The following is a 20,052-nucleotide window of genomic DNA, read 5'->3' on the forward strand; positions in this document are numbered from 1 at the left end:
AAACAAATAGATGCTGCTGGTAAAAGAGAGGCAGCACAATCTGCCAACCATTGAATAATTGCCAACTCCATTGGTCTCTTGTCGCGCTATGATAGGGTACCCTGGGACTAAATGGAGGAGATAATACAGCACCTCCCAGAAGAACATAAACAAAGAGCATACCAAGTTGCATCAAAGGGGAAACTTATCTCCAATACAAACATAGGATGTGCCCTGGATGCAGCTGACACAGCTGCTAGGGGTGTAAATCCAGTCGTATACTGAGTTGACATTCCCTACTAAGGGTATCTGGCTTCAAGCTGGTGGAGAACATCTTTGTGGGCCACAGATGGATACGCTCCTAGAATAAAAAAAAAAAAAGATAAACAGCAAAAGCAATGGGATCCCTCCAAAAACAATCAAACAGGGCTCCTTTTGCCGCTCCACCTATTGTGGCGGATCTAAAACAACCTTTACTAAGACATCCACCTCTTATAATTAAAAACAAAATCAAGCATCCTCTCCTAGAGGATACTATTGGGCAGTGCTGTATTAGTAAAGTAATACGTGCCAGGTTTCTGACCAGGAGGCCCCTGCAGCTTGCACCAACCATTGTCCCATCATCGCTGTCAATGACTGTACCAAAACAACTACTAACCATCTCTCTCACCTGCAAGTGCGACAGTTCAGATTATTCCAGGTCCCCAAAGCCTGTATGTATATTGTATTTATAAACAACCGTTGTTTTGCTCATCTGTAAATTAGATGAGCAGCGCCACCAAGTGGCAGAGTATCATAAGTGTGGTGATGACAATTAAGTGCCGGGTGCTGAGCACCAGAAACTACTGGCTCAAATTAAGCGCTGTTATAGGGGATCCCATTAAGGAAACAATCGCAGAGGTAGAGGAGGTTTTACCAAACCCTACACCACCACCAAGCCTTGACTCACCCACTCGATCACACAACATCTGTCGGGTTAAGACTATAGCAGTTTCTTCCCTCATGGATAAATATCACATTGAATCAATAGGTGTTGGATATTATCCAACATGATTATTGTCTGGAGCTCACATTAACACCTCCAAACATTCCACCTTGCACCCACAGAATGTCAATAGACCATCAAAAACTGCTAAAAGAGGAAGTTCAAGGTCTACTACGCAAAAGAGTGATAGACCTAGTGCATTACAACAGGGCACAGGGGGGTCTATTCCCTTTACTTCCTTATATCCAAATGGAGGCATTTCTATGCAGCAAAGTAGAAACACTTTTGTTCTTTTTTTTTTCACTCATATGATATTGATTCACTAAATGCATCACCTCCAAACATTCCCTGCTACTTGCTTCACTCACAAACTACAGGGTTAGCTTTCACTTCTCTAAAAATACATCTTACAGCGCTAGCTGCACACCTTCAAAATAGAGATCAAACGTCAATATTCCGAATTTCCCTAATCAAGGCTTTTCTACAAGGTCTCAAGAATGTCATTCCACCCAGAGCTCCATCCACACTTGTGTGGAATACTAATAATGTGTTAACAAAGTTAGCGGGTCCACCATTTTAACTAATGCGCACATGTCCACTACGATTTATTTTATGGAAACTTGCTTTTCTCATTGCAATTACTTCATTTAGAAGAGTGGTAGTGTTTCAAGCATTAACTCTAAAGGGACCATTTTACCCAAATATACCAAGACAGTGTGGTTTTAAGAACTAATACTAAATTCATACCAAAAGTAGTCTAACAATTTCACATGACTCAGTCCATTGAATTACACACTACAAGAATACAAAGTTCCCCGGGAAAGAGAATAGCAAAAGGTGTGTGGATGGAAGAAGAGCAAAGACAGGGGACGGGTGTTCCCTTATTGAAACTAGGAAACCTCACAGATCCAGTTGGTTTAGATGTCATGCTTCATCATTGGTCTCCTGCTCCTCGTCAGACTGGGGCTGCAATGTCTGACGGGCGCCAAAAAAGCGCTCTTTTGTGGAGATCTTTTGTTCCAGCCAATAGTTGAGTGCATGTGAGGGGTCTGGTGGAGGTGTAGTCGTGAAAGTGAAGTGGTTTTAAAATAGGTGTGACAGTCCACTAAAACTTTTATTCGCGTGGCTGGCTCCCTAAGTTAAAAGGGGTGGGAGGGGAGATAGGGGCTGCGCAAGACACAGTGGGCTACCTCAACCCTCTAAGTTGGTCGACATGTTTCTTGCCTAATTGGCAATTCCTCAGGACCTAAAAGTGCTCAGTACTACACAGTGAAAAGAAAGAATAAGAAATACAACCTCTCTGGGTCGGTGGGGTGGCAGGCCGATTGGTCCTGCTCAATTGGGGTAACCTAGAAAGGGTATATTGTAGAAATCAGCTCTATGAAATAGTGGCAGTGTTTCTATAAATCAAGGTCACCACAGCTCTTCAATATCTACACACCACGTTGATTAAAACACAGTAAAGTAAAGGCATCAATGTAATTCATGCACAAAGTCATATCAAACTGGTTTCGTAAAAACTATTCATGGAAAAACTATTCATGGAACAATAGTAAAATGGTGATGATGGATACATCAAGGCATGCAGGTCTCTCCTTCTCAATATTTACATGCATAAATATGTAGGCAAGTACAAGGTTGTGCTGGGTAATGCTTACCCTAGGAGAATCCCTAATGGGCCCCGCAGACTGTTCCCGTGGGGCTGCCTGGTGAGGAATAGTGCCTGAAAGAAAGGTAGTTGCACAGGGGTGTGTATAAGTGTCAGAAATATGGGTCTGACACGACGCACTGGCATGACCATTCAAACAATAATCATCTCCACAACTGCTAGTGGAGTAGGAAGAAGAAGGCAGCTGAGGAGGCCTGTTGCGTCCCCCAAGGAGACCCAGGTGGTATCGCGAGCCCCGGCGGTCTCCCACAGTCAACCGACCTGCAAAACTTTTTCGGCGGGATTGGTGGGCGGGTCAGCAGGAACAGCATCGAAAGGTCCGAAGCGTGCAGAGGACCTGGGCACAGCATTAAATATTGCCCCACGATTCTCTGCAACCCGTCCGATGCCCCCGAGGCCCCCTGTCACCTAGGACACCATGCCACCAAACAATCGACAAGGTCCGATTGATCTGGAGACCCCCAACGGCAAGGAAACACCTCGGGTAGACCCGACGGGGTCGTGGCATACCCCCTCAGCACGTGACCAACCCGGCAGGTCCGTGGTTTGCCAAGGCCGCCACTGCGGCACAGACTCAACACTTACCTCGAACAATGGCAGCCCGGGTCCGGAGACCAACCCGCACGTCTAGCTCCTCGGCGGAGGCGTGGAACAGCTGGTGCCGGTTCCTCGTTCCCACCGGGTTTAGGAAGCCGCTCGTACTTCCGCCGCCGGGATCCAGCCGGTGGGTGTATTCCACGGAAGCCAGTCACTGCGCATGCGTGGCGTGACTGACTGTGCTCGTCAGCAGTTGCTTGCAGCAGTTGTGCAAACAAGGCGGCCATTACTAAGGGGAGTGAATGCCCAGCACTTCTATTAATTGGGTGGTGCCCAGTCCAAGCGTCAATGAGCCTGGTATTATTCATGTGCTAGTCCACTTATTTAACACGTAAGACGGGGGGGGGGGAGGGGGAGGGTGGTTGTTAGGTTTTGTGTTTGTTTTGTGTAGTCCATTGAATTGCCTGTATTTTCTCCTCACCCAGACTGTGGCAGAAAGAGCATTACCCACATTAGATGTTAAAAGCGCACTACTGTTCTATATTGATGGGACACAGTCCTTTCGGAAAACTCAACATCTATTTGTGGCATTCTCCAAACCTCATAAAGGTAAAGCAATATCCAAATCGGGTATTGCATGGTGGATAGTAAAATGTATCTAAGCCTGCTATCCTAAAGCCAACATTCTACACACAAAACAGGAGCTTCAATGCCATTTATAGGGAGTTTATTAATAGCTGACATATGCAAAGCAGCTACATGGACTACACCGTAAACATTTACAAAACATTACCGTGAAGCTGTTATGGCACGACAACAAGCAAATGTCATCCAAGCATTACTTAGTTCATTATTTCAAACAAACGCACCCAGCACAAATTAGCCACGGTTTACGAGGAGAATTGCTTTTTAGTCTATGCTAAGAATGTGTATCTACAGGCACATATGCCATCAAATTGGTTAATGTTACTTTCCCTTTAAGTATCTGTTTGTGGCATGTAGTGCTGAAGATTCACATGCCTCCACCCTCCTCCCCGATGACTTGTGCTGGTTGCATTTATCTACATCATACATTACATTATTTCTAAATGCTCATCTCAATATGATACACTAGACATCCACACCCGCCAAGCGGAAAACAATCTAACAATAGAGTCGAGGATCAAACACATTGCAAGCAAGAGGAGTCACTACACCTTGTGACTTGAAAGATATATATATATATATATATATATATATATATATATATATATATATATATATATATATATATATATATATATATATATATATATATATATATATATATATATATATATATATATATATATATATATATCATCCTGTGTCATCTTGAAATTCAGCTGTCTGAACTTGCCTAAGTTTGGGTTCCATACGCCAGGCTAAAAATCTTCTGCGTGGGCGCTATGGACGAGAAGAATGTTCGTTTCCGTAGCTGGAGCGAGTATTTATTTCCAGAGTGAGGTCCTGCTATCTTTGGGGTAAACAAGTTAGTTAGTTACAAGGTGCGCAGCCCTGTTTGTAATTTTTGCATTTCGTCATCAAGAGATGGTCTCACGCCATAGTACACCCTGAAACCCCTGGTGCCCCCATACTGCCATTTAAAATGGGTCGACCAGGTAGGTTGCCCCATCATTTTCGAGAAAAAAATGGCCTGTTTATAATTTGCTTAAAGGTCGAGTCTTCAAATGCCGCTGCTTTGAGGCCTGAAGAGCGTTTTATCACACTGCATTGGTTGTCTTGCTGTTTGCTTTTCCAAGGTGAGGTGAATTTATAGTGCGAACCAAGTGACTTGCTTACCGGGGTACATGGAGCGTGAATAGAAAAGCTGTCGGATGTCAAATGTTCTCTAACAACATTTACATTTTGGGCCATTATTGTTTTGCAGTAAAACTGAACGCCTGGTGCAAATGTGGCCATCATTTCAATGGAAAATGTGCACTTAGTATGTGCAGTACATATCACATCATACTTTTGTCATATATTTGAAACCATATGCTCCAAAATGCACAACGAAACAGATACGTTTCCCGTATCCATCTCATGCTCAATGGGCGTGGCTCAATTGCTACCCTTGTTTTATGCGCGATGCTTGGATTTTTCACTATCCTTGTGACGTCAGTAACGTAACGTTGATCGCAGCCCCCATTATGAAAATTGTTCCAGCACCACTGCAAGTATGAACAGCAAATCTGTAACTACCCCAGTTTAAAAGTGGGCTAAGATCCAACTATGTCTTACGTAGGGCCAGTCGCAATCATCCTGTACAGTACATTTTATCTGACATGGCCTGTAAGTCATGCACTTGTGAAAAAGATTAATAATCCCTGACTGCTGGTTGAATCATACATCAGGGGAGGTATTACAGCCTGTGCTCCGGGGCACAACAGGTGCATGCGCCCACATTCTGCGCCCCTGGGGTACTTGTGTGTTTCAGAATGGTCTGTACATACTAGCGGATCTCCTTCTGTAATACAGATAGCATTGGCGCACATGTAGCACTAGCGCTGTCCTAAAGGGGCATTCCCTCCTTTGACTTGGGGCGTGACTCCATGCAAATGAGGGAAACACTTTGCGTTCACGCTGCGATTTATTATTGATATTGAGTCAGAAACAGCATCCGTCAGGAGGCACACTGAATGTGTGCCACAAACGGGTAGTGCACAGTCACTGTGCCTTCTGAGGGTACTCCTCTGGAATGGATAAATCTGAGATTTATCAAACACTAGACAAACTTGCCCCTATTCGGAAATCCAGGAAACGATCCCACATGGAAAAATGGTACACCCCACAATTAAAAAGTCTCAAAAGGGAGTGCCAGAAACTAGAACACCTATGGAGGCAGTCCAAAAACGAAGCTAACAAACTAAGCTATATGCTCAAGCGGAGGTCCTATAATCTCTCCATAAAAAATACAAAAAGAAATTACTTCTCCCAGCGTATCCATGAAAATTGTAACTCGGCCATAGAACTGATTAGAATTGTTAAGGAACTTAACAAGCCGTCTAGCACTACTCAAACCCTCACCCCTTCGGTAGAGGCCTGCGAACGCATCAGTACCTTCTTTACTGAAAAGATCAGAAAAATCTACTCCTCTTTTAGTCCCCAGAGCCCCCCTAGTATAACTGATGCATTAAACACCCCTATCACAACTAACGTAGTAAAGATCATTGGGGCCGTCTCCGACTCGGAAGCCACACCAACCCTGGGCAGCTTCAAGCCCTTCACAGCAGATGAGGTTCTGAAAGCTATGAGTACAGTAAAATCTGGCTCCCCATTTGACCCCTGTCCCCATTTTGTTTTCTCAAAAATTGCCCCCACGCTCTGCCCCTTGATTACTCCACTCTTTAACAAATCTTTAAGAACCGCCATCTTCCCGGACTTATGGAAGCATGCTTCAGTGATTCCCCCTCTGAAAAAACCATCTGAAAAAAGCTGGGACAGACATCCACAACCCAGAAAACTATCGTCCCATTTCCCAGCTCCCATACCTTCCTAAGGTTCTGGAGAAATTGGTGAATGGCCAGTTGACCAGCTACCTGCAAACGAATCATCTCCTGGACCCTTCTCAGACAGGTTTTAGAGGCAATAACAGTACAGAGGCAACGCTGCTGGCAGTGTCGGACAGTATCAGATTATGCACCGACCAAGGGGGGGGCGGTGGCCCTGATACTGCTTGACCTGTCGGCAGCGTTCGACACAGTCTCCCATAACTGCCTGCTGAACATCCTCTATGGAAAAGGAGTACACTCTGCTGCCCTAAGCTGGCTATACTCATTTTTGAGCAACCGCACCCAAGCAGTACATATGGGCCAATTCCATTCTAAACCCAGCCCCATCAGTTGCGGTGTCCCCCAAGGGGCCTCATTAAGCCCCACCCTTTTTAATGTCTATTTGTCATCTTTAGCTAAAATTGGCAGGAAGTGGGGCATTGGCATCTGCTCCTATGCGGATGATACGCAACTGATGGTGGCCTTGGACGAAAACCCAGACATCCCAAACTGCATAACTGTCTCTCTGAAATGGCACAGTGGATGCATACACACTGCCTGAAGCTGAACGCGGCAAATCCGAAATTCTTCTTCGGCGCCAAACGAATGTGGGACGCTACTTGGTGGCCACCCACTCTAGGTATGGCCCCCATCCCAAAACAACACGCTAAAAACCTGGGCGTCATCATGGACGACGCCCTGACCATGAAGGATCATGTGCGATCCCTCTGTGGCAAAGGCCTCGCCATCTTGAAGCTTCTAGCTAGACTATTCCCTTGGATTCCACTGTCCTGCAGACGTTCGGTCACACAAGCCCTGCTGGTCAGTCTCTTGGTTTATGGCAACGCCTTATTTGTAGGCATGAATGAGCATTTATTCACACGCCTTCAAGTACTGCAGAACGCAGCGGCAAAACTAGTCTGCAACAAAGGAAAGCTTGAGTCTGCTTCAGGCTGTATGAAGAAATTGCACTGGCTACCAATGCGTCAGAGAGCAGATTTTAAACTACTTAGCCATGCTCACAGAGCTCTTTATAAAACCGGCCCCTCAATACTCCAGGAGAAAATCGAATTTTATGTCCCCACAAGAAATCTTCGATCTCTCCAATCAGCCCTCGCCAGAACAAGACGCATATATAAAGTAAGGACAGGATTCTCATTCTCCTATCTAGCAGCCAAGAAATGGAATGAGCTTCCTCAGGACCTAAGACACACCGCCAACTATCTCCAGTTCCGGAAAAAATTAAAAACATACCTTTTTCCCAAACTCTAATGTACCCGCTTTTAACGTCAGTCCTGCAGAATTACCAGCACTGGTATAAGCGCCTTGATATCCCTTGGGATGAGTGTTGCGCTCTACAAATAACAAAAATAAATAAGTGAAAATAAATAAGGAAGTCCCAAGACCTCCCAGAGACATTCTCCTGCAGGTTGGTGCAGTCCTTCACTGCACCCGCCTGCAGAAGGATTTCCTACCCCCATCTCCCACCCCTTCTTTGAAGTGCAGGTCCTGGGATAGTCGCAGAATAGAGTAATTATGATTCCTTTGAGGCATGCCAGAAACAACAATGCATGGGGTTAGACACCTTGCACATCAAAGCCTTTTGCAGACATTTAGTAGGTACCAAAATGCGAGGATGTGAAGTGATCATACTGTTTCCGCTCCTGCATAATGCAGCTGTGATCACCTCCAAAATGACTACACACATCTCACTGGTAACTGTAAACCCTTCTGAAACTTGAATCGCTAACCAACATAATGCATTTCAGCGCAGTCGAATAATGGGCATGCAATTCTGAGCTTGATATTACAATGGCCATATTAATTTTTCAGGACTGTGATTCACAAAAAAAACTTGGAAAGTGTTAATAAGAAGCCAGAAGTGTGGCTCACTGGTTAGACGAGGCAGACCTGGAAGCAGAGATCAGCCCGGGACCAGGGTTCAATTCCCGGCTCAGCGGGGTCTTGAGTCCTAAAATGTCCACGGACTCGACAATTCTCGCTCCGGTGCCTACTCGATTCACGGGTTCACACTCTGCGACTCTGGGCAATAGCTTGCTTAATCTCCACAACGGCCCCTCGCGGCGGGATGCCTGGCTTTCACCTTGCGGATACCCTGCCGGGGTTATCTCACAGGGGAATACCAGGACGGGTTCCCTAAGCAAGCGCTTAGAAACCGCTCGGTGATTTGCGCTATATAAATTCCTGTACATTTACATTTACATTTACAAGCCATCGTCTGATGAGCTATGGAGTTCATGTTTTCGCAACACATTGTTATGTTTTTACCCGTTTGGGCTGCTGTAGCAGATGAAGAAATGTGTAGCAATCCGCAGTGGTACTTTGGAAAGATATGGTCAAATGCACAACATTGCAGATAGTGCAGAGCTTCCTCCAAGTTACAAATCTGTTCTTACCACCTTTGAACAGCTTTTGTAACAATGCAAGCTATTGGTATGTTACTGGTTCTGTCTTCATCACCTGCTGGAGGTTGTATCTGTGGTCTGGTGGGTAAAGTGGTGCGGTGCGGTGGGGTGTGTATGCACTTGTGTAGTGTGTGGAGGTCTTGCGATGTGGTGCTGGATTGTGTGATGTTGTGCTGAATGGTCCGGTATGGTTCCAGATGTAACTACTATGGGTGTGATGTGTTTTGCTTTGATGTGATGGGCTTTAATGTGATGTAGCGCAGGTTTGGGTGTGGTTGGATTGTGTGTTATGAAAAGGTGCGGTGAATCATGGTGTGGTCTGATAATGTGATGCAGTGATGTATGGTTTGATGAGGTACAATGTGATGAAGCCTTTGATTAATTGTTGTATGATGTGGTATAAATTTATATCCTTGTTGTGCATCCATGAAGTCCTTTTTAGGTCAGGATTTTGACAAAACATATTTGTTAGCTCCACTAAACTTTGACAGTACTATGTGTCTTCACTTTCAGCCTTTGGCTCATTTTGACAAGCCTCTTTCAGTCATTGACTTGACAATTTATCAATAACCTCTTGGCTCAGCTCAGAGGAAAATTACTCTCACATTTAATGCTCTTGTCGTTTTGAGTGTCTTTCTACTTTCAATTGACCTGCACGAGGGACTGCTTTACATATATTCACATCTGTCAACTCCTCTATGCTCGTTCCAACCCCTTTCCACTTCCCCACTTGTTCCTATATCTTCTTGCTCCCTCTTGCCCTTCCACTTTCCCTTGTATTACATTCTTATGTTACTCCGCATGCTATCCCCTCTTACCCCTTCCTCTTTTTCCAGTGTTCTCCTCCCTCTGTTCCCGTTATTTCCTCCTTTTTCCCCCTGCCCTCCATTCACTCCTTTCGCTCCCTCTGTCTCATAACTTCTGCATGTCCTTTGTGTTCCCTCTACATCCCTTGCCTCATAGCAACTTACCTTTGTGCTGCTGCTGTGGCTTGCCTAGAAATGAAAGGCTACCTATATTAAACTCTGCCATGCCTTCAGTACAGTTTTCTTTTTATTTCTCTGTTAAATGAAGTTCGGAGGGGCATGTGCCACACACTTAAGTAGCCACATAAACTAGGTCCCAGACCTGCCATTGCAGCCTTCCTGTAGTTTTTTTTTTTTTAAACGTTTATTCATATTAGATAGTTACAGTCATATCACACCAACCGTATGGTCGAGCATAGGAACAGAGGCATAATCAATAAACAATGTAAAACAGGAGCAATGCGGAAGTACACCTCATAAGTCAATGCTGTAACTCAGGAGATCCAAGTACCAACACGGCCACAGGATTAGGGAAGGTTTGCTTTTTTTTTTAAATGAAAGAAAGTCAGGATATGATGCCACACAATGAGAGCCCATCAAGGCCGAGGTTAAACATGAGAAAAAGGATATTCGCAGCAGGAGCACCATAAGCAGGACATTATGTCAGGATGCAGACACAGGATATGCAATCAACATTACACGTCCCCACCTAAAAGAATACCCGCCCGCCGTGCAGTGAAACAACATAAAACATACACCACATACTCGAATCAGGAAAACGCACGGCGAGTTACCTCCAGGCAGACCCGCGAAAAGGAGAGAAAAAGGAAAAAAGGGAAGAGAAGAACAAAAAACAAAAGGAACATTCAAGGCCATAGAACAGAAAAAGTGAACAAAAAACAACCCCCCACCCTGCACCTCTGCATACGGCCACGGCCTACCCCCCTAGCAGCGTGCCTGTCGCCCCATATGTTAACCCGAAATATAGAGAAGAGAGATAAAGAGAAAGAAAAGAGACAATATTCCACACAAGAGAAAGAGAAACAAAGAATAAAGGGGAAAAAGAGAAGAAAATCAAAACCCCACGAAAGGGGAAGGTAGAAACAGGGAGGGACCCCAATACAGGCCCCCGGCCCCCCCCCCCCCCCCGCCGCCCCCCGTCATCATAGTATTACCAGGATGGACAATATGCATCAAAAAGCAACATGATCAGAGTCAGGATTACGGCCCAGCCCCTCAAACTACCCAAACAAGATGGAAAGTCCCCCACGATGACACACGGAACGGAACGCCATTGATGCACAGGAATCACGCCGTCCCGAGCAGAAGTATGTCACAAATATCAGGAGGCGGAAGAAGGCAATTAAATCGCATCGAATGGGCAGACCAGAGCGGAACAGAACAGGAAGCCTTACAAAGTTCCAGGTAATTGTGTCATCAAAGTGAAGCCGCCGCCATTTTATCTGCATACGATCCGGTGAACAATGCGTAGAATAACAAGGACGGCCATTTTGTAGCGTCCGGCACCCACCGTGAGACTCCTCGCCAGGATACGAGAACCTCTCCTTCGCTGCCAATAAAGTCAAAACAAAGTCCCAGCATAGTGTCTGCAGAATACGGCGGAGCCGGAGCCACACAAACAATGTCACACAACCAGGAGACCAGCGGCAGGTTGTTGTCCCCAGTCCGGTGATAACGGGCTCACCCCTGTAGCAATCCAGAACCAGGCATGCCCTTCTAACGCACGGGAGGCATGAGATCCCACTCCCGTCCGTCGATTGGGCGCGTTGCCAACGCCATATGTAGAAACACCTCCGTGCAACAATACTCACAAAAGGGACCCCCAATAGAAGCCTCAGCGACCGGTGTCAGGGCCGCCCGCCCCAGGAGCAGAGAAAAGGGGGATGGCAAAAACAGCTCCAAAACAGTAGCGTCCAATAGAGGCATCGCCCCCACTTCGTGGTGCAGGAGCACAGACGGCCCCCCCCCACAGTCAGGATAAGGCAACAGCGGTACCGCTCCGCAACCAGCTCCGAGGAACTGCGATGCGGGGTAGAGGCAGCGCGTCGCATGCCAAGCCGAGTCCCAAAAGAGCAGCAAGAAGCCAGCCGCAAATAACCAACTCCATCGGGGGGGGGGGGGGGACCAAAGAACAGCATACGTCATGTCCTTATGCTCCACAGGCCACATTAACGCCAAGTTCTTGGGGGCGGGCCGACCAGCATAGTGGGTCACCGGTACCTTCTGGGTCCGCGCAGCCGTTGTTGTCGCACTTCCAGGCGGCAGTAAAATCACTCGGGGTCCCGGCTGCCAGTCTCGAGCAGGCCATAATCACGGAGGTCCGTAGCTTCGCCTCCCGAGCACGGAGAGCACTCGGAGTCGGGCGTGTCCACTGAGCGCACCACCCGACACACGGGGGCACCGAAGCTGTGCGGGGCGGGCGACGGGATCAGGCGGGGGGAGAGGAGAGCCGGCGGAGCCGGGAACCCGAGCGACCATCTTGGCCGCCGGTCCGGCTCCGCCTCCTCCCTTCCTGTAGTTTTAAACTGCCATTTCGTCTTGGCAATATAGACTCTTGCAAAGCCGTAATCTCCCCTTTTATTGCATAAAAGTCACCCCTAAGATAGACCCTGGTTAGCCCATAGGAAATGGTGCATTATAATTAAAAGAGTGGACATGTACTTTTAAGTTTTACTTGTCCTGGTAGTGAAAAACTCCCAAATGTGTTTTTCACTACTGTGAGGCCCACCTATCCCGTAGGATAACATTGGGTTGCCCTATTATATTTATTAAGTGCTATATTTCGATTGGAAACAGGTAAACATTTCATGTTTGGGGTCTGAGAAGTTGTAATAAAAAATCCTCTTTAATGGTTACGTTGGATGTTAAGTTACCGTTTTGAAAATGTCACTTTAAAAAAAGTTGGCATTTTCCTGCCCTAGCTATCTTGTGCCTGCAGCCTGTCCTAGGTCATATGACTGGATATAGTTGGCAATTGGACTTTGTTTATTCCTTCCAGACAGCCACAAAATAGTGGGATTAGGTGTGCCTGGATGGGCCATCAACCGGCAGGAGGGGGGGCGGAGCTGGGAACAGCCCCACTTGCAACTGAATAGGCTGCGCTCTACCTTCACACAAAGAACTTGCCACCCCTGCATTGTTCATGAAGCCAGCTTGGAGCCAGGCCAGGGGTGTCACTAAACTTCAAGCAGTTTGAAGGCAATTTTGTAGAAACGTTTTTACTTAAAAGAAGTCTAAATATATGGTGAGAGGACCCTCAGACCAACTCTTCAGTTCACTTTTTGGACTTGCAGAAGGACTCTGACTACTGCCTACAGCTGTGGCCTGCTGTGTACTCTACCAGACTGGTTTGCTGAACCCGGAAGTACTGGTCTGCTGCCTGAAGAGGGCCCTGCTTCTTGAGCCCCGTTTCATCACTTGAACCCAGGACTACCAAAGTCACTCCAAGGACTTATTGGCTGGCCGCCTGATCGGAGCATCTGTGACAGAAAAGTCTCCAACCATCTTGAACATGCACATGGACCCAGTCTGAGTAAGTCCTAACCTCCAAGTGGTGTCCCTCCAATCATAGACCCTTGGTAGTGGTGCCCAGATAGCCAAAATCTAAAATGTGGGACGTAGACATTTTTTGACTAAACACTGCTCTGAGAAACCAGAGAAGACTGGGACCCACCTGCTTGCCTTGCCACCCAACAAGCATCGCCGGTCAGCCTAACTTTACAGTAGCGTCGCTACTATCTCCTCTGCAGCAGCAAGTCCTGTTCTGCAGTCCTTCAGCAAAGGTGAATCTGGCCTCCTGGAACTCTTGTCAGCTACAGCGTTGTCTCACTGGAAATTTTCGGCTTCTAAAATAGAGACTGCCTGAATGTAGAAATCGTCACTGCGACTTTGACCATTAGCTCCCCGGCGACTCCTCCTCGGACACTGCCTGCAGCCTTGCCCCTCTGAACATGACCTTCTCAACATTTTTCATAGAAATTCTTCTAAGTCTGAAGATGAGAACCGACTGGGCCCAATCCATTTCTTGTATCTGAATTGTGCGCCATCATGGTCGGCCATAATTTTTGACTTTGACACGGTCTGCACAACTAGATGTCCGCAGTTGGTTCTTTGAAGCGTTAGTTTTTACCTTCAACTTTGAAAATTCAAATTTGTTTTGGTGTCAAATAATTATTTAAAATGTACTCTATTTTTCTAAATTGGTGTTGGATTTTTCTTGTGTTGTTTTCATATTGATGTGTTTTTTGTGCTTCATAATAAATACTTTACACATTGCTTCTAAGTTCAGCCTGACTGCTTTTGTGCCAAGCTACGAGAGGATTTAGCGCACATTAATTTAGTGACTTTTGGGGTTTACCCTCACAGGGATTGTCGCTGTTGCTTGTCCAGGGATCACCCTCTATTGAACCAGCAACCCAATTTCTCACCGTAAACTTTACCTTCTGAAACCTATGGTTTTCCGCAGTGTATCACCATGCTGAAAGGCAGTCTGATGCCTATGTAGCACCATAGCAAAGTATCAAAGTATCAACTGGCGGACGACTGTTCTGCTGGCATAGCGGTCTTTGCACATCAGACAGTAGTGGTGCAGCCAGGTGCTTTTGGGTTGGAACTTCCTGGGAGGCATTTGGTGCCTATATCTATGCTCCCAAATTGAAAGCTAAAAGGTGTTCCTAGTTAATGACTGTTACAGGTGAAGTGAAAGAATAGGAAGTGCTATCTACTGCTTAATTGCTTACCGCTCCTAATTCTTTTCAATAGACTCTGTATGGTATGGTGCACTTTTGATTTACAGGCGAGCGTAAAGATGAAACATGCATTTATTTATTTAAATGTGTTTCATTATTTAGGGGGTTAATATTTACGTTTCTTGTTCCCCCACATGCAGTGCTTTAATAGATTGTCTGATCAATCCACTTCAAGAACAGATGGAAGAATGGAAGAAAGTGGTGAACCAGCTGGATAAGGACCATGCAAAAGGTTGGTGTTTCACAGAACAATACCTAAACGTTTGCTCATAAGCCTGTGTCAAAATCTGGATGCTGTTCATATTTTAGGCTGTTGATTGGCAGTGGTTATTAAAACCTGTCTGTAGAATGTGCTGTGCATGTTCAGGAAAGAGGAGGTCGAAGATAGGAATGCCAGAAAGTAACTGTGGTCTGTAATGTCATGTCTGTTAAATCAGCAGAGCTACTTCATTTTTGCTAAATAAAGCCTGCTTTAGTTTGTTCTAGGCATAGTTTTAGTCTGGTGGTCACACGCCCAAGCACACACACACACACACACACACACACCAACAAACACGTGCGTGCGCGCACATGTGCACACACACGCCATCTCTCTCTCTCTCTCTCTTACTCTCTCACTCTCTCTCTCTCTTACTCTCTCTCACTCTCTCTCACTCTCTCTCACTCTTCAGAGTCACCTGATGCGCTGTGCCTCCACAAAAAACATTTGGCATTCGGTCATAGGTAAAATACTAGGTATCTAGTAAATTCTAGGATGTGATGGTATTGAAGATTAAAAATGTAACACCTCTCAAATGTTTCATCATATCTTCAACTGCTATTAGGGTGCGTTGAGGTAATTTTCAAGCCCAACCTGGGACCATGACTGCATTCTCTCTTCCTACGTTTGCCCTAACAGAGATTTTATTTTTTGCTCAACCATTCATCTCAGTTGCCTAGGCAAAGAACTTGATAGGTTTTACTGAAGTGCATGACTGCTATGAATTTGCTAGAATGTAATGGCTTCATAATTTCACAAGGTATATATTCACTTTTTAATGAGGGATTCATTATTATAAACTGAAATACTCTCTTTTTGATGTGCTCAGCAGCATTCGCTTGCTAGCTTCCAGTCTATAATTAGAACTATATTATTTGCATATCATGTAGTCATTACATTACAGATGTTAAGGACTAATGAATCAGAGTCTAAAGATAATACCATTCTCAACTAGGCACCGCCAAAATGCAGGAATTCATAGCTCTAACAGTGATGAGTACCCATGTTGCAAATATCTGGAATTTCTTCAATATTTTTTTATCTGGGTCGATGGAATAATCATCTGGAGTGGCAGCATAACAATTCAATAAATAGCCATTCCATCACAAGGCACGGTGGGGCTGTGCTGGTGACTGAATGGTTCCGTCACGGCCCTGCCGCCGCGCCTGCACGGCGCGTTCTATTGAGCGGGCGGGGCCGTGACGGAACCACTCCGTCACAAGCACAGCGCCACCGGGGCTTGTGACGGAGTGGTTCCGTCACGAGCATGGCGGCGCCGCACGGCACCCCTGCCCCCCTAGAGCCGCGTCAGAATTACCGCCACGACCAAGGGGTTAACGATACACTAGAAAGAAATCTGTGAACTTTATTCTTATGAGGACAAGATGTCACCCTATCCTGAGAGCGAGAAAAAAGATCTGGAAAAATCATCTGGTACCATAAACCAGTTTATGAACAAAGCCAGTATGTTCAGCAATTCTGTTTGGAATTTTACAAATATCTTTCTAAATAATAACATAGGAGTAAGATTATAAGTGTACAAGATTTTCAAGGCCTCTCTCTTACAAGGGACAAGGACTCAATGCACGCCCTATTACTCTCACAAAGATTTCACCACCAAAATGAAGAAAACATGTAGCCTCCAAAATGTAGCAACAGATATGCGTGAAATAAAAACTTTTAATTAATACAGTATTAGTCCTTCTTAGCAAGTTGTGTACTCAGGACAGTTAGAAATGTTTTTTAGTCTTAATGCAAATCACAGGCAGATATGATTGTTCTTGGTGGAAAGAAAGAGTACTATTGGCTTTGAATTACTTTTTTAAAAATATATTTTTATTTGTTACTTTTGTAGGCAATGTGCAATATGGTACAAGTTAACTTTCCCATGCACACATTAGGGCCAACCACCCACAGCAGCGATATTGTATGAGACACAGCTAACACAAATACTGACACAATGATGTTCCACCTCACCACTCGACAGTACCCTCCCTGTGGTTGAATGGATCCCATTATGCATTCTAACAGCTTACATGAATTCCCTACTCCTCTATTCTTGCTCCTTGATCCTGGGCTCCCTCTGCTATTTCCGTACCATGGGCTAGTTGGTTCATCAGATCTGCCCAGCTCACTTTGCACCCGTTTAAGGCACTGTTCTTACGCCAGGGCCACTTCCAGCATATCCTTGAGCCATTTGTAGACTGTGGACCCAGTGTTGGATACCCAGCATATCGCTATACAGCATTTCGCAAGTAGGATACCCAGTTTTGCAAATCTATACTGCATATTGCTCTGTTTGGTTTTGGGTATCGTGCCAAGTAGGCAGTGTCTGTCCGACAATTTGATGCGTCCCTACCACCTCCTCAATGTCAAATGACTGCTCCGCATGCCCATGTCATATGGAGAGATGTGGCGCCATGTTTACATTTGGAATATGTCAACGTCCTACTGGGATATACTGTGTAGCCTGTCCGGTGTCAATTAGGTCAGATGAAGATAGTGGATGAAAGTGCTGGATTTTAATCCTGAAGTTGCTGGTTATCTCTTGGATTTGGGCATACACCTGCACAGATTCAGCATCCATCAAGACAGTCTGCAGATCCCTATCCCAGGCTTGCCATGCTTTAATTAGGATTGGCGGATGATCTGCCACCAGCGCCCAATAAAAGAGGGACACCATGGTTCGCCCCTGCTCCAGCAGCACCTCCAACTTTTGCGATGCCTGTGGTTCCTCAAGGAAACCCACCCATAACTCCCTAGCAGTGCGTGCCAATTTAGCAAATTGAAGAAAACTACCCTGCAGTGGCTCCACAATTCTCTCTGGCCTCCTCAAATATCAGAAAATCCTCTGCGGGATAGCGGTCTCCTACAAGTGTATATCTTCCTTCACTCCATGTGCCCAGCATCATGACCTCTCGTATTTGGTGGAATGGTCGAAGCCAATCCAAAGGAAGGGACCTACTAAAAGGTGGGCGCTTCTGTACCTATCATACCACCTGCTCCCAGACGACCCCCACCTGCTTGATCACCTCGGGGACATCATCAGGCTGTCTTCGACCCTGAATCAGGCAGCTAGTGTACCCTAGTACCCCCCCAAAAGCCAGTTCTGCTCCTAGTGCACCATATTGCAGCATTCTGTAGTTGTGGTGCCATATGGTGAAGTTCTAGGTCCGGGAGGCCAATACCGCCTGTGTCGCTGCTCCGTGTTAATACCTCCTACTGGGCTCTAGTCCTCCCTCCGGCCCACACCAGGGAAACAAGGAGACCATCCAACTCACTGAAGATTGTCCCCGGTATTGGGTAGAGTGTGTTTTGTAGTGAGTAAAGACATCTGGGTAGCAATACCATTTTTGCTAGCACCACCGACCTATTACCAAGAGGGGGAGCGTATTCCAAAAGGTGATTGATGTCCATGGCTTTGAATTACTTTAACCTGAAGACCATGCTTAAAAAAAAAGATGACTTAAAAATAAAACAAAGGATAAGAATGGAAATTAAACAGCATTGGGAAAGTAAAGTATTAACCTATCAGCCCGACACTTAAGTACACTAATTTTTATGCATATGTGCACGTAATTAGGTAAAATTCCATCACTTACAGTGTAAGAAAGCCAATGGCAGAAGTGGGCAGACCCATTGCCCCCTTGGGGCAAAAGCAACAAGTAAAATGTCCAAGACAGTTTAACTGACCAATGGATGAATAGGGCTGCCTTAAAGCCCCACCATATATATGTACATATATTTATATTTATTTCTTTTTAGGACTGACGATAGCTAAGACCTTTTGAGTTTGCTAAAATTGTATATGATAAACTTGCTTCTAGGGACTTTCAGTTAGCCTACTTCATCCATTGGCCTGTCATTCACATTTTTCTTCCGCTTACTCCAGCATACAGGATGGGGTGTTGGGTCAGCCTACTTCAACCATTGCTGACCACTCACAAAGTAGTTCCATTTAGTGCTGGGGATTACTATGGCAATGTGTGCTTTTTGAGAACAAAAATATATTTCGTTTAGTCATTTTTTAAAATTTTATGTTTTCTTTTTTAAATTAGTGAGGGGACCAGCAGCTTGCACAACAGTAAAGTTTTACACACACCATGACAAAACACAAGCATTGACAAAGTCAAACAGCCGTCTGACTACGTCAGATCTTTTGGCTTTGGCCGTGCTTGTTTCTTTATGATTTATTTATCACATGAGTCTTGGGAGACAGCTTAGTGTCTCTAAGCCAGAACGAAATCCTTCTCTTTGTACACAATAAAGATGTATGTATTTTTTTTTTACTTTATTATTATTGCATGTGTATTGCAAGACAGCTAAAGCTCTCTAAGGGCTAGAGCTAAAAGCTTTTCATACACATGAGATTCAAACACTTGTACTTCTTTTTGAAAACTGTAGCCTGTTTTTGCTTTTGTTTCTGGAGCGAAATACAACTGAAAAGACATAGCATTGCCCTGTATTCGGAATGAAACAAAATATGTCAGAAGACTAAAGCAGAATTGATGCTTAGGGACAATAGAAAGCAAACATCTAAGGACAAATATGTGAACACTCTTGAAGTTTCTAAAGGACACCTTTGTTTGTGATGTGCAATAGTAACTGTGCAGAACAAGCATTTGCAATGCAATATATTTTGCATTTATCAGAGTTCAAGCTATTGGCGTTGTAAATACCTAAGTGCTCATTTTCAGTCGTAACAGGGGTCAAAGTGGACAAGAAACGAACTTACTCTATACCCTAGACTTTGACAAACTAAACAATGGGTTAAGCAAACTGAGATAAGAAAAACGTTTGCATGCACAATTATAGCCAAAAAAAAGACAGTAGGTGAGAGTCTCTTACTGAGTTAGTGCTAGGGATGTATTGGCTATGGGTCCCAATTATATCTTCTAAAGTGCGCAAAAGTAATAAAGATGGGCTCCAAGCAACATCAACACGTACATCTCTATAAACGGCAAAGAAGCTGTGTGGGGAAAAAAAGCACACAACGAGGAACCATAACCTACCTCTTGGCACACTGGGCAGGTGGAGAGCTCCTGTACTTGAACGGGACATTAGATAATAAATACATCTGTTAGGTTTTTAGTCTTGCTATGTGGACGCA

The 20,052-nt window shown here is 45.1% G+C and overlaps 1 protein-coding gene across 4 annotated transcripts in view; it reads left to right on the forward strand.

Moving 5' to 3' along the window:
* Positions 1 to 20,052, forward strand: part of MTSS1 (MTSS I-BAR domain containing 1) — a 500,273-nt gene that overhangs the window by 358,466 nt on the left and 121,755 nt on the right. For all 4 annotated transcript variants that reach the window (XM_078686786.1, XM_078686789.1, XM_078686787.1 and 1 more), the window contains exon 5: positions 14,824 to 14,915. In XM_078686786.1, the coding sequence (XP_078542912.1) occupies positions 14,824 to 14,915 (92 nt within the window). The remainder of the gene's footprint in view (positions 1 to 14,823; positions 14,916 to 20,052) is intronic.

The sequence above is a fragment of the Lissotriton helveticus genome, chromosome 4_1, assembly GCF_964261635.1.
Source record: "Lissotriton helveticus chromosome 4_1, aLisHel1.1, whole genome shotgun sequence".
Classification (NCBI taxonomy): domain Eukaryota; kingdom Metazoa; phylum Chordata; class Amphibia; order Caudata; family Salamandridae; genus Lissotriton; species Lissotriton helveticus.